This window comes from Poecilia mexicana, unplaced genomic scaffold (genome assembly GCF_051168715.1).
Source record: "Poecilia mexicana isolate PSO_F unplaced genomic scaffold, ASM5116871v1 scaffold_14, whole genome shotgun sequence".
Taxonomy (NCBI): domain Eukaryota; kingdom Metazoa; phylum Chordata; class Actinopteri; order Cyprinodontiformes; family Poeciliidae; genus Poecilia; species Poecilia mexicana.
The window spans coordinates 16880013-16894696 of record NW_028263383.1 but is presented as its reverse complement, the minus strand read 5'-3'; the positions used below and the strand labels follow the sequence as shown (position 1 = coordinate 16894696).

Genomic DNA, 14684 nt, shown 5'->3' with positions numbered 1-14684 from the left:
CGTGCAGTAAAATGTCTTTATTCTGTTTGATATATATATATATATATATATATATATATATATAAATATATAAAAAGGTTTGGGAATGAATTGGGGCCCATTGTTCTTAGTTGTCTCCCATCATGCATGACTCAGCATCTGAAGGGCAGCCGTCATATTTCTGCATGCTGGGATGATCTGCTGCTGCAGATGGATCTTTGACACAGACGCACCGTGTATGACCGGAACCTGGGGAGAAGAACTTTCGTGGTACGCCAGTCCAGTCTCTTTTCACTCCACCGCTGCGTTGGGAGGACGGGTGGGGGAGGAACATTACATTTTTCAAATTTCATAATGAGACAACAGGTCTGAAGTGTTTCCATACCTTTTAGTAGAGCACCAGACTCTTTTGCCCCTACTAGAGCTCCACTCGGCGTTGCAAGGAGGAAAGAGAATCTTCTCGGCTTCTGATTGGGCCTTCAGTTTCTGGCCCTCTGCTAGCGAGGCTTCGACCTCCAGCAGGGCCGCTGTGGGCTGTCCAGTCTCATCGTAGAACCGTCCCACTACCAACCCTGAAATTCAGCGCAACGTACTGTAGAGAGATGATTTGACCCTAACCCTAAATGTGCAATTCAAAGAAGGCAATTGAACTTTGTAAGTCAGGAAGTATCAACTAGCTTTGTCCGGAGGATGCAAAAAAAAAAAGAAAAAAGGATGGATTATTACAAATAAATAAAACTGTATTGAAGGGTGACTATTAAGATCAAAATGTGTTAAATTGAATAAACTACAGTTTTCCATTTAAATAGGACAATAATTCCCAACATATAGCTGTTTTTGTAAGTAGTGATGAAGGTCTTCCCAAAGCCTTCACTTCGACCCTTTGGAGAATTTACCCAGTGTGCTTAAAAACCCCATTTCACGGCAGGAAAATGTTAGAAAATCCACAATAACAAATCAGTCTTGTGGTCCGTGTTGTGTTTGGTGGATCTTCAGCTGAATCCCGTCGCAATGGGTGGTAATGGGGAAAAAATATATTTTGATTACGCTAAAAACACCTGAAGAGGAGGATGAAAACGAGAGGCTTAAATGGTAAAGATCCTTACCAACATGCTGGTATTCTTTGTGATAAAAATCCATCCAGTCATAAAGGGCCACCACCTCCAGCGGAGACAAACTGGAGACGTCATCCGTAAGGCCACTTTCTGTGAAATCTCCTGTGATAAAAGCCAAGGAGGAATCTTTCCCTGAAAATACAGAGGCGTTCAACACAACATACAGCGTACTACTTAATAATAAAGTGGTCCTAGCTTAATAATACTGTAGACTCAATTTGAAGAGTGGCATCACCTGCCATAAAGTGATAACCACCCCCGGGTCCATAATGCTTGTGTCCTTTGTGTACATCAAAAACCTGGCCCAGAATGGCCAAGTACAGGCCTCTGCTGCCCTTTTCTCCGTCGTACAGAGACAGGTCACTCCTGCTCAGGAGCCGCGCCGGGGCCACCTTCTGTGATTCCCCTCCCCAACCACCGGACCAGTCAGGTGGAAAAAACAGCACTGCCACTAAAACAGACAAACACGCGCCCAGCGCGTATCTCAGCATGTTTATTTGGAGCCTGTTGAGTTATCCATCTACTTACATCACTTCATGCCTTTTAGAATGAACAGTGACGAAGCAGGTGCTTCCGTGATAACAGACAGCAAAGCGCGTGCGCAGCCGAGGAACTCAAAAGGTTCCCAACAGTTTATGTAAAATAGCGCATGCGCAACAAACTGTCCAAGTTATCCTCCAGTTTGCGACTACGAAGAGAATAAAAACAATTAATTTTAGTATAAGTTATGTTAAATGTTGTGTTTGTGGAAGAGGTCAGGATTATGTGTCAAGGTTACGTATGGGTTAGGCGTCTGGGGCAGAGAGAAAAGAGTTTATGAACCGGAAGAGGACTGAGAATGGTGGGACCTGATGGTGGTGCTGACAGCACGGCGCCTGCGCAGCCGAGATACGCAGAGGACGTCTCTTTTCAGCCAAGTTGACGTACAGTGCGTGAATGCGGTAGTAGAGCGTAGCGGAGTTCTGGCTGTAGGTTGACGTTACAGAGGTCTGTGTACGGACCCCGGTAAAGCACGGCCGCTTCAAAACCGACACCAGCGGAGGCCGTGGGAACTTTTAGGGGGAACCCAAGGTGGGTCAGACGAACATGGGGAACGCAGAGAGTGGCTGTGGTGGAGGGAGCGGCGACGAGGAGGACATAGAGACGGAGAGTCCCGGTTTCGCGGAAGACAACCTGGCCTCTGCGGCCATTGGCGGTGCTGTCGGAGGCAGCGGAGGCACCGGGTCTGGGCGAAGCGGAAGGGGATCGAATAACCCTCCCGCCGCCACCGAGGGACCACCTAGCCCCGCGTTCCTTTTGGAGCAAGTGAAACTAAGAGAAGCGGCCGCCCGTGTCAGCGACTCGGGGGTCACCATTCACGAGTCCGTCCTGTCCGGTAACGAGGGCGTCCTGATACGGTGGCTGGAGGACCGGTTGAACCGCGGCGAGGAGTCCGTCAATGTGGAACAGTTCTGCGAAATGTTGGAGAGCAGAGATGCTCCCAGAAATGAATGTGAAGAGGTACATACGTTTTTGAAAGCGAAAAAAACACAACAACAGAAAAAAAAACATTGCTGTCATTTGTGACATGACATGTATATCAGGTGTTTTGACACTTTTTGACGCAGGTATAAGAGGTGAACTGCTGATAGCGGCACCGCGCCCATCCATAGTGACTAATCAGCTTCTCTGATTGTAGGGAGAGGAGCAGAAATCAAGTCATGTAGTTTGCAGAGTGCGCACTGAACAGCTGTGATGTTGTTACTTTTACTTGTCAGGGTTATTGTCTCAGTTGTTTTCAGTGCTGGTCTCTTTGTTGCTGCCTTGTTGTGCGCTGACAGCCAGGTGGTGTGTGATAAGTTTGTGCCTCAGTCTGCATATTTGACTCTGTGTGGGCAGACAAAGACCATCTTTCATGTGTTAAAAGTAGTGAGCGGCGCACTGACTCCTTCAGGCACAACACACAAACACATCGCTGCTATCTGCTTCCCTTAAATGTATGTTGCATATAGCTACACTTTCAAAAGAAGTACTTTAATCCATTATGCATGTAGGGGTAATTCAGTTGTGAGTTCTAGGAATTGTATTTGCATGCGTTTGTTGTGTGTTGTGATGGGATTGATTTGTGTCAGAGTGTAAGGGTGTGTCGCCTTCTGTTTCCCCGATCGCAGGCGTTTGGACAGTTTGATGCAGAGGGGGATGGAGTGGTGGACATAGAGAGCATGCTGATTGCTCTGAAGAACTCCAACGGAGCTAATCTTCAGGGAGAATTGAGTCATGTGATACGACAGCTCCAAGCGTGCTCCCTCACACCAGGTAAGATTGGGAATTTGTTTACACACACACACACACACCTGCACCTACTACGTTCTTCATTACAGCCCTAAAATTCAATGTATTTTTTTTAAACTGATGTCTGTTTAAATATTCTGAAAAGTGTGGCATGATTTCGTGACACCATTGCCACCAGCTACTTTCAAAGTTAACCTGTCAAATACCAGAGATGTGGACTCGAGTTTACATGACTTGACTCAAGTCCTTCATGTTATGACTTCATTTGTAAAAAAAAAAAAAGAAAAAAAAAGAAAAAGAAAAAAATGGTCAAAAACTTTTGACTCGACTTTTGACTCAACTTTTGACACCAATGACTCGGGACTTGAATTAGACTCGAAAAGACTTGATATGTTACCCAACATTTTAAAGTTTAAAATTGTTATCCAAAAAAAAAAAAATATAAGATTTTGACACAACTCCCAAGACTTGACTCTCATCCTAAATTTGGCTGGCTGTGAATTTTGGATGTTATTCAGAGAAGCAGCCGTGAGCCCCGTGGAGACTCTGTAGGAGCTGCTACAGATTGGAGAATCTGTTGGAGAAAACACTGAAAGGTTCAGTTTAAAGTTTTGACTCGAGCTCACGAGGGAACAGAGCAATCATGTGGAAGTAGGTGGTTAAATGAGAGAACGATTGAACATCTTTCATGCATGCAAAACTTAACACCGCACATCACCCTGAACGCACCACCTTGGCTGTAAAAACATGGTGGTGGCATCATCATGCTGTAGCGACTCTTTTCTTCAACAGGAACAGGGAAACTAGTCAGAGTTTATGGCAGGTGGGGATAATTACAGGACAACGCTGAAAGAAAGCATGTCGGAGGCTGCAAAAGGGTCGTGAGCTTTCAGCTAGACGACAACCTCAAACCCACAGCCAGGGACCCGATTTAAGGGTTTAGATCAAAACACATGAATTTGTTGAAATGGCCCAGTCAAAGTCCAGAACTAAATCTGATTCGGAACCTGTTGCAAGACTTGGAAGTTGCTCTTCAGAGATGCTCTGAATTAATTTTAGCTATTTAGCTAATGTAGTTTACCAGAAGATCGTAAACTGACTATACCATAACACAGTTTAGGAGGGAATTAAAACATAGAATGATTGAAAACTATAAAAGGACTTAAATATTTGAAACTGTCATGATGGTGATTATGTGTATTTTTTTTGTTTCTTTTTTCTTCTCTTGTTTGGACTTAATAGTTGATTCTGTTAGTATTTGCTACACTAAATCTATGAAGTTCTGTATATGCCTGGACACCATTTGCCTGAAGTCAGACTCTTGTTTAATTGTTTTGTTTCTTATTTGCTTTGTTTTTATTTCCTACAGGTTTCGTCGACATCTTCTCAAAGAGCAAAGACCGATTAGGAGCCCACGCCTCTAAGATCCTTAAGTTCCTCCACAGGAATCGCATTCCCAGCAGTGCCATCCCGTTCCCGATTTTAGAGGGCTACAACAGCATCTGCACCATGAGGTCCAGCGTGGTTCAAGACTTCCTGGAATTTCTCCTGCAGAAGGAGAAAGGTGAGTGACAGAGTGAGGTGGTCTAAGAATTAGAGACGCGATGCATCTTCGCTTCCTGGCCGCTGTGGCAGAAGTTTGTCCCGACTGGAGTCGCTTCCTTTCAGATTTAGACATCCAGTACAGAGCAGAGCTGGATCGCGACCCAGACGTGGATAAAGTCAAGGTGGTCACACAGTGCTACAGCACGATAGAAGCGTCCTCCAACGTCTCCGAGATCTACAAGATGACAAACGGGGAAACGTCGTCCTTCTGGCAGTCGGACGGCAGCGCGCGCTCACACTGGATCAGGTGAAAAGTGCGACTCTGACTCTGCGGTCCTGAAACCGTCCAGTCGTGACTCTTCTAAGTTTTTTTTTTTTCTTGCACTCTCTCTTGCACTTCCCAGACTGAAGCTGAAGCCAGACGTGGTTCTGAGACGTCTGGCCATCGCCGTGGCTTCCAACGACCACAGCTACATGCCTCAGCTGGTCTCGGTGTCTGTGGGGAAGACGCGGCTCTCCCTGCAGGAGATCAGAGACATCCGCATCCCCAGCAACGTCACCGGCTACGTGGCTCTGCTGGAGAACGCCAACATCACCCACCCCTGTGAGAGCCCGTCTTTATTCTCCGTTATAAAGAAAGAAAAACAAAAACGAGGGTTGAACCGATATGAACCCTCCAGCTAATTTCCGATATTTATACTGCCGCTAAAGCCGCGCTCCGATATTTGCCGATAGTATGCATATTCCTTTCAATGCTTTAAAAATAAAAATAAAAAGCAAAGCTACTAGAGAGCTACTTCGACAATAATATATAGCAATAGCTATAAAACTCAAACACATGTAAATGTTTTACTCCATTTCATAAGAAACTAAATTTCTATTCTTGGTTAATCACATAAAAAAAAAAATTAATAAAATACACAGAACAGATTATTTGTCAATGTGAAAACATCCAGAGGGGGTTGAATATTTTTGCAAAAAGCCGTACGTGACTTGATAACAGTCGAGGAAAAGAAGCATGCAGCTGTCAGACGTCGGCACAGAACACACACGGTAATAAACTTGAACTATGCATTTACTTCCTTTGCATAGTTCAAATTGCATTGCATGGTTATTACCCTGCAAAGAGCTCAGGGCTGAGTAAGACGAGCTCAGGGCGTTCTGCAACCTAAACCTGTTTGCAGATGGGATTATCGTGAAATAAAAGTAGTTTTGGAGCATTTATTGTGGGAGAATGACTGTGCTGTTGTGATTATTAAAATCTCAAATGGCGCGTTTCTCTTGAAAGTATAGCTGGGGAAAGGTCAGGGGTCAGCAACCTCTACAGTCCAATGAGCCATAAGATTTATCTAGTGCTGCAAGAGACTTTAGAAAAGAATGGGTTCTAATTATAAATGACTATTCTAGAAAATGTGCTTTTCTAGTTGTATCGAAGAATGACAGTTTTACTTCTATTTTTAGAATTCACCTTACAGAAACCTTTTTTGTTACAATTTTGTAGAAACAAGAACTTTAATGTTGTAATCTTCCTCTGAGAAATAAGAGTTGCAGCCGTTGTTTTATTTATCATGTTGCACGCAGCTACTTTTCTTCCTAAGTATTAAAATTGGAAATACGATATTATGACTATATGATGTGTAAATTTTGCTTTATTGGGAACCGATAAAGATAAAATTAAAAAAAATGAATTAAGAACTTAGTTTGGGATCTAATTACCAAATGAAAATGAGGGGATTATGCAGATATTGACTAATTTCTGTATTTTTGTTGTGGAAATTCTATTCAGATATTTCATTTAAAAAAACTGCAAAATGTAGCCTTTTTTTAGCTCTGTTTTCAAAAATGTTGCTCAGTGCTTTTTTTTCTTTCTTCTTTATTTTAAGTTATTAAGAACCACTGTGAAGGGCTTAAGAGTCACATTTTTCTCTGTAGATGCAGGCAGCAGATCCCTGGATTAGATTATCAGGTGTTAACTGAAGGGGATTTTAAATTTTCTTTTCACACGTGTTCCGTCACTCGGCTAACCGCGATTCTTCCCGAACAATCCCCAGACGTCCAAATAAACATCAAGCGATGCCTGAGCGACGGATGCGACACGCGCATCCATGGACTGAAGACGCTGGGTTATCAGATCACCAAGAGTAAAGAGGTGTCCGTCTCGGACGCTTCGGCCATCTGGTACCTGTCTCTGCTCACGTCCCTGGTCACCGCGTCGATGGAGACGAACCCAGCTCTGGCTCACACCGTCCTCCAAAGCACACAGTAAGATGCAGACATGTAAAAAAAAAACAAAAAAAACTTGTTTGTAAAACTGTTCTTTTTCCCCTCAGGAAAGCCTTACAGCACATGCCGCCGCTGTCGCTAACGCCATCGTCCACAGAGTTCCCCAAGTTCTTCTCCCTGAACATCCTGGAGGAAGTGGACGGCTTTCTCCTCAGGATTGCAAAGTGAGCTGCTGTTTCTTTCTTTTATTTTTATTTTTTAAACGTTCATCTTTCCATCTTCTTCAGCTGCAGTGTGATCATTCTATTGATACCACTTTGGGTTTTGCTTTTTCCAGCTGTTGTGTGAGCCCTGACGCAGAAATGACTCTCTTGGCCTTTGCCCTGGCCAGAGGCAGCGTGGCCAAAATACTCCAGGCCCTGTCCTGCATCAGTGATTGTCTACAGACCAAGTACAAGGCCTCCTCACTCATCGTCTCCATGGCGTCTGTCAGGCTGCGATTGCTTTATCGTAACGGTAATTTGGCTTATCCTTCACCTTTCTGACTTGCATGTTATTCCTTATCATCCTTAAAAAGTCTTAAATTTATGTCTAAAATTAAATGTCTTCATTTTCTTAGAAAATGTAATCTTGTATGTTTTTCGGCTATATTTGTGTCTTTACTGGGCTTAATAAGAGGAGACAAAAAAACATACAGATTCAAAAAAACAGAAGCAGCCACTGCTAATTGGCTACTAACATACCCTTTGCTAGCTAGCTTTTTTGCATCTATCGTGAGTAATTGTAAATTTATCGCCAGTTGGCTGGATGACGTTCGTCTTTGCTATTGGCTCAATTATGTTGCCGACCTGTGTGCACAAAAACCTGGCACTACTACTGCGTGAAACATAATTTCTTTTGCAAATTTCTGCTGTGACACAGGTCTTAAATTTAATTCACAATGGTTTTATAAAGGTCTTAAATTTGAGTGCTCGAAATCTGCAGAACCCCTTCTTCGCATGTGCATCTTCTGAAGGGACGACGGCGTTTATTTCAACCAAACTGCGACTCGTTGCAGGAAAGCCCCTCCAGCTCCACCTGCAGGCCTGCGACGTCAAGAGCAAAGAGGAGAAGTCGGGACCGGAGAACATGCTCACAGAGTCTTCCACTGGAGATGGTACAGCAGCACCAAACTCAGTCTGGAAATGAAGGAACATGCGCTCATGTGTCAGCGGGATGTTTCTGTCTTTTTTTTTTGTTTGTCCAGGTTTCCTCACAGAAAGCGGCAGGAAGAAAGCCAGCGTCATCCTGTCCACGGAGGACCAGAGCAACTTCCAGGTCACGCAGATGAAGATCAAAGTAAGACGGCACCATTTCACACGTTTAATAAGAGAGTCAATCAGTCATTTTATTCACTCACTCATTAATTCACAAACACGTTTTCTTATAGCACATGATCTCTTTCTTGCTTTAAACGTAAATAATAGCATTTTAAAATTAACTAAATCCCCTAATGTTGAGGTATTTGATTGAAATATAACTCGTGATTGGGTGTTGATTATTCTTTTGCGTTGTTGTCGATGTGATCAGGTGCGAAAAGGAGCGATCGGCGCTAAATGTGGCTTGGTGTTTGCGTACATGGAGGAGGAATCTTTTGATGCAGAGAAGCATTTCAAGAGGTTCAAAAAGTTTGACTCGTGGAACTACAAGGACTACAAAGAGTTTGTACAGGACAGGTGAGGATTTCTCCTCGTTTTTTATTTTTCTTTTACAAAACTGTTCACAACTATCTAAAATCGGTAACACTTTATTTGAAGGGGGGTGAATAAGACTGTCATGACACTTTCATAAACATGACACAACACCTGTCATGAACATGAATAAGCCTTCATGAATATTTATGACTGTTGTCATAAAGCGTCATTCGGTAAATTATGACACTTTTAATACAAAGTTGACATTATTCAAAATGTCTTTGTTATGACAACTTGACATTAACCAGGAAATCATTACTGTTTAAACTTTACCTTTAGTAACATAAAGTTACCTAATTTTTAAAGTGCAATCAGTAAAACTTTTATAACAAATTTATATCAGTAATGATTTCCTGGTTAATGTCAAGTTGTCATAACAAAGACATTTTGAATAATGTCAACTTTGTATTAAAAGTGTCATAATTTACCGAATGACGGTTTATGACAACAGTCATAAATATTCATGAAGGCTTATTCATGTTCATGACATGTGTTATGTCATGTTTATGACGGTGTCATGTCAGTCTTATTCACCCCCCTTCAAATTAAATGTACCCTAAAATTACCCTAAAATTTTTCGTATTACTAACACAAGTTTCAGTTATTCAAAAGGGAATTGAATGTGAAAAGCTGTTGTGTAATCGTGAAGCTGAAGTAAAATATGTGGTTTTCTGAGTTGTTTGCAAGTAAATGTGTGAAAAGTGCGGTGTGCTTTTTTTTAGCCCATATTCTGACACAACTAAATAACACTTAATTAGTCACACAGTCAACCTCTGTGTGAGTAGTAGTTGATCACAATCAGTCCAAATGTTCATATTGATGCAGCCATAATTTTTATTTGTGAAATATATTTTGATAACTTTGCACCAGCACAGTAACGTTTAAATCCACCAATTGCTTCACAAGCTTCGTCAAACATGTAAAAAAAAATACAACTTTAATTTGTTCAGTCAGTGCAAGTAGGAGTATAAAAGCCAATGTAAAATAGGTAATGAAGAAATGTAACAAGTAGTTCACTGAGTTCACTGAATAGTTCGTCTTCAAAATGTCTTTTCCAGACTCATAAATGTCAGTGCTGTTTTTGACGTTCTATACAATATCTTTCTATTTTAGATCTTTCCTCCACCAGAGTGGTTCTATTTAAATTATTTGCATGTACATATATCTTATTAAATATCTCACTAAATGATTTATTATATTTAAATGATTCATCAGGGAATATCCAGGCCTGGGTTTGGCTTGTGAAATTGAGTTCAGCTTTCTAGGAAATGTAGTTTAATCAAAGTTAATTCATGATTTAACAAAGAGCCAATTGTTTTCCCAGAGGAACAGGATGGTGTGGGTAGCTTTTTTCCCCCCCTTGAATAAATGAAATTATTGTTTGAAAGTCACTTTTTATGTTCGCTCGTGTTGTTTCTGTCTGCTAATACAATTTTTAAGCGTGACAAAAAAATGCAAGAAGAAAATAAATCTGTAAGGAGGTAAACACTTTGTCACACTGCTGTATGTCCCTTAATGCCATGAGTGTCTTCATGGGAGGTCTGTGTAGTTTATTACCTTTAAGTCTCTCTGTCACGTTACCTGCAGCGGGAAGATGTCGGCGCAGAGTGAGGATGAGCCGATTGGCTGGTTTGAACTTGAAGAGGACTGGAATGATGTGGAGATCAAGCTGCAGCAGTGTCGCGTTGCTAAGGTACCGGCCAGTCCGTTCGCTGATGCCGTTTAAAACTTTTTATGTACTTTTTCTGTTTCCTCCCAACTTCTTTGCTCTTCATTAATCCTATTTTTGCACTGGTTAGCATAGATTGGCTGTGTTATGCCTAAGCTTGTTAATCAATGAATGATTCAGTAATTTCCATTCTGATTAATAATATTTTTTGAAGGGCAGTTTTGCTTACAGATTTCATTATTCGTTTTGTTTGTGTGGTTTTTATTTCCTTTTTATTGCTTTTGGTTGCCGTGTTTATTTTGGATATTTAAAATGTCTTCCAGTTCCACCCTTTCTTAGTCTTTGACTTACATTGCTCTGCCCCCCACCATTATATCAGTTAAAAATGGTGTCGAAACAATAATGTTATCGTTTATCGCAGTCATTCCTGGGACAATTTCAAAATTTGTTATCGTTTCAGACTTGGTAGCATCAACATCTCATTGTTTTGTCTTCTCAGTTCCTGATGGTGAAGTTCCTCTGCACCAGGCAGGACTCGGCCGAGCGGCTAGGCGTGCAGAACCTCAGCTTCAGCGGCTACCTGTGCCCAGGAACGGAGAGGCTCGTCGACCTGGACGACCTCGGCGGACAGGGAGACGCCCTTGACCAAAATGGAGTCACGGGCCTTTGTCTTCTCAATAAAACCCTTTTCTTCATACAGCAGCTCACACGAGACATGGTAACGTAGCACCGCCTGCTGTATTTAAGTTGCATTTTTGGGTGTAATCGATCTTCACTGTATTATAAACAGAGCAGCTGTCCTTTGGAAATCATTTCATAGAGATGTGGAAATGAAAGAGGAAGGAGGTTTTCCTCAGAAAATGTTTGAAAGACTTCCAGGAAGCCTGGACGGCTATTGATCCGGACCACTTTAAAAGAAAGTCGTCTGAGTCGTTGTTGGAGAGACGAATGAATGCGTTCAGGGATGACTCAACACTTCTGAACAGCAATGTCTGTTCATGAGAAATCTCCTCAATTTCCACAAAGAAACACTAAGAACAAATCCAAAGAGAAATATGTTTGTTTTATTCTGGCTAAAGTAGCATGTAATCAAGCCGGAATGTGTGATTTCCCTTCCTCTGTGCTCATTTATTTGCTCATATTCAGTTCCTCTGCCCTCTAGTGGCTTTGAGGAGACACTGCAGGCTTTCCACTCGTTTGATCAGATTGACTCAACTGTGTTCGCTTGTGTCTGCAGGATGCCTCACACTTCAAGCAGAAGTATCTTCTGGACTTCAGTGGTCTCAGCCTTAACCTTTTCTGGAACTTCTACAACAAACTCAGGGAGATGTGAGTAGTCAGATTACCTCTGGTGCTTATTTGCGACCCGTAAACACACGAGGTGCACCGATTTTGCGAGGTTCTTGCCTGCTGGCACATTGAACGCCGCTTTTAAGCCATCAGCCGTCATGCAATATATATGCCTAAAATGTAATAGCACAACATTCTTTTGGTGTAAATCTGCAGCTAAAAAAAAAAAAATTCCTCCTAACATCAACATGTGCAAAGCTCTGCCCTTTCTGCTTGACTTTACATCAAAATGTATGCACTTCGTGTGCAGTTTTGGCATTATTGTTGCTCCGACTGCGTTCTTCAGCAAATAATTGGATTCGTCACAATGAATCCGATTAATCGTTTCAGCCCGACGCCGTCAGAGTGAGAGTGTTGGGCTCTTAGTTGTTGGTAATCTCCGTGTTGCAGTGAGGGAGAGGAGGTGTTGAAGAGCAGAGTCCTCCTGCTCCAGTTGATGCAGAACTGTTTCCCCATGCTGCCCAACCCGACCGAGCTCCAGGACGCAGAGGAGAGTAAAAGACCAGAAGAATGTGCCTCTGCAGCAGCAGCAGCAGGTCCATCTACATCCAGCAGTGGAGATTCTCAGAGCGTCTCCGCTCAGGCTGTGTCGGAGCTCTACACTCACCTCTGCCACGGTAAGAACAAGAGTCAAAGTCATGCAGGAGGGGGTCGTCAGGGTCGGCGGCGTTTGACAGCCATAATTCTTGTGTTTTAGTTGTGGACGGTCCAGAAGGAGAGACTGTAATGGAGACCATTTTGCACAAAGAAGCGGTAAAGGCCATTCTGAACGGAGCTGCTGTTTTCTTCCCTGATAAACTCAACAGGCGGGACAAGCTCTTCCACATGATGGCAAGTTTCACTGTTTTTTTCCCTCTTACTGCAGCTAAAATTGGAATCTAAAAAAATCCCGCTTCATTGCTTTTAACTGTTTTCTAGAAGAAATTAAACTCCCATAATATATAAACCTATTTATAAAGCGCTATTTATTTCTGATTGGTATTCATATAGCAGGCGTAGTAATCCTAATCTGCTGTCTTTACAGAAAAACATCACTGAAGATGATCAGCCAGAGTCGGTGAAGGTGACGTTCGAGTCTCTTTGTAATTATTTCAGGTAAGAACAGGTATCCAAACACACCTGTATGTATTTTACTCACACATGAGATGATATCAGCAACAGGTGTGCTTGTCTTTGCTCAGTAACCAGGATCCAAGCGGCCTTCTCCTGCTTCCCCCCAAAGGAGCGCCGTCAGACTTCGACATCAGCCCCATACTGGTAGTCATGGAGACGCTGCTACTCGTCGCATCGAGAGAGGTGACTTCAGACTTTCGTTACTCACTTTGAAAGATCTACTGCATCAAATCGAACATTCTTTAACGAACGTTCGGTCTTTCAGTGTGAGGTGATGATGGTGGATGGGAAGACCGGAGCCAGCAGGAAGGTGTTGCTGTCTCTGTTCTGGGCTCTGCAGGGCAGCCTGCTGTCCTGGTGCTACCTGCAGCTCAAAGGGGGAACTTCCACACCCACCGCATGTGACCTGGCCAGAGACATCCTTCTAAGATGTGAGCCGTTTTAACAGGGCTGCATTTTTGAAACGGGACGGCTTCGTTTAATTTCCAACGCAGTGCTGCACAAACGGATTCATAGAGGAACAGTAATGAGCGCTGCTTGTTTCAAGGGTGTGCAGTAAAGTCTAATCAGAATAATAAATGATTTATTTAATGTAAGGGTGTCTGCACATCCTTAAAAAGTCTTAAAATTCATGTATCTCAAATTAAGGCCTTAAAATCTCTGAAATGTGTTTAAAAGATGTCTATAGTTGATCTCATCAGTATAATTTCTTCCTGAATAGTTGTCCATATGTATGTGTGCTTGTGTATGTATAGATACAAGAGATTAATTTATTTTTTGTACATTTCTGTTGTGATAGAAGTCTTAAATTGCATTCATAATGGTCTTAAAGTCTTATGGTGCGTTCACACAAAACACGTTTAGAGCGTCGGGTGCATCTGGTTTACATTCAAAGTGTGTGGGGAGGCGGGTTGAGGACCCGTTGCGGGGAGTTTTGCGGGTGTACCGTAGCACGATTTGAAGTGTTTGGAGCATTCGACGCATCTGACAAATAGGCCGGCAACTGAAAACAACGCCTCGATGCGCCTCCACATAGACTTTGAATGTAAACCAGACACGCCTGACGCAAAAAAGCGCGAGGTGTTGAGCAAAATGTCAAGCATCTGCATTCAATGCGCACACACGTCGGACTTTTGAAGCGTTAGACGCATTTGGTGTGAACGCACTTTTACGTTTGAGTTGCTGAAACCTGCAGAGACCCCGAATGTGACCAGAGACGTTCATCGCTCCTCTCATGAACATGTTCCTCCAGATGTGGATCAGTTCTTGGGAAGCGTCCAGGCCGTGCTGGGCTCCCTGCTCGAGAGGTTCACCAGCAGCGAAATTAACAACAAACTGGGCAGCTCCATCCTGGCCACCATCTTCAGACAGCTGGTAACGAGTTCTTTGTCTCCTGAATTTTATTCACTCTCATACGTAACCGACTTTTTACCAAAGCATTTAGCTAACGTTTGTTCGTCTCCTGCCAGATGATTTTCCTCCTGGAGCTGTGTTCGTTGGACATCCCACACAGCGTGTTGCTGAAGAGCTTCTCCTCGTTGGTCGAGCTCCTCAAAAGGCTGTCAAGCGACACAGGAGACATCTTCTCTAAGGCGAGTCTGTCGTACGCAAAATATAGGTGGAAATGCGTCGTGAATTCAGCTGCGATGTTGTTGTTAATCCGACTCAGTAGCTGAACTTTATTGT

The 14684-nt window shown here is 42.8% G+C and overlaps 2 protein-coding genes across 2 annotated transcripts in view; one reads left to right on the top strand and one right to left on the bottom strand.

Moving 5' to 3' along the window:
- Position 1: 1 nt before the first annotated feature.
- cyb5d2 (cytochrome b5 domain containing 2) lies at positions 2-1696 on the bottom strand. Its single transcript, XM_014994713.2, has 4 exons — positions 1330-1696; positions 1086-1226; positions 365-551; positions 2-281 (listed from the first exon to the last, which is right to left on the bottom strand). Exons 1-4 carry the CDS (start codon positions 1583-1585, stop codon positions 107-109), a joined length of 759 nt encoding a protein of 252 aa, XP_014850199.1. The 5' UTR covers positions 1586-1696; the 3' UTR covers positions 2-106.
- Positions 1697-2039: 343 nt separating this feature from the next.
- The window catches only part of zzef1 (zinc finger, ZZ-type with EF hand domain 1), a 34716-nt gene continuing 22071 nt past the window's right edge, over positions 2040-14684 (top strand). The window contains exons 1-21 of the mRNA XM_014994708.2: positions 2040-2594; positions 3245-3389; positions 4735-4929; positions 5034-5217; positions 5315-5514; positions 6962-7172; positions 7241-7357; positions 7471-7649; positions 8191-8289; positions 8380-8471; positions 8703-8848; positions 10454-10559; positions 11035-11253; positions 11773-11864; positions 12276-12502; positions 12583-12716; positions 12910-12980; positions 13067-13181; positions 13264-13429; positions 14251-14372; positions 14468-14590. Coding sequence (XP_014850194.2) covers positions 2181-2594; positions 3245-3389; positions 4735-4929; positions 5034-5217; positions 5315-5514; positions 6962-7172; positions 7241-7357; positions 7471-7649; positions 8191-8289; positions 8380-8471; positions 8703-8848; positions 10454-10559; positions 11035-11253; positions 11773-11864; positions 12276-12502; positions 12583-12716; positions 12910-12980; positions 13067-13181; positions 13264-13429; positions 14251-14372; positions 14468-14590 — 3357 coding nt within the window. The 5' untranslated portion in view covers positions 2040-2180. The remainder of the gene's footprint in view (positions 2595-3244; positions 3390-4734; positions 4930-5033; positions 5218-5314; positions 5515-6961; positions 7173-7240; positions 7358-7470; positions 7650-8190; positions 8290-8379; positions 8472-8702; positions 8849-10453; positions 10560-11034; positions 11254-11772; positions 11865-12275; positions 12503-12582; positions 12717-12909; positions 12981-13066; positions 13182-13263; positions 13430-14250; positions 14373-14467; positions 14591-14684) is intronic.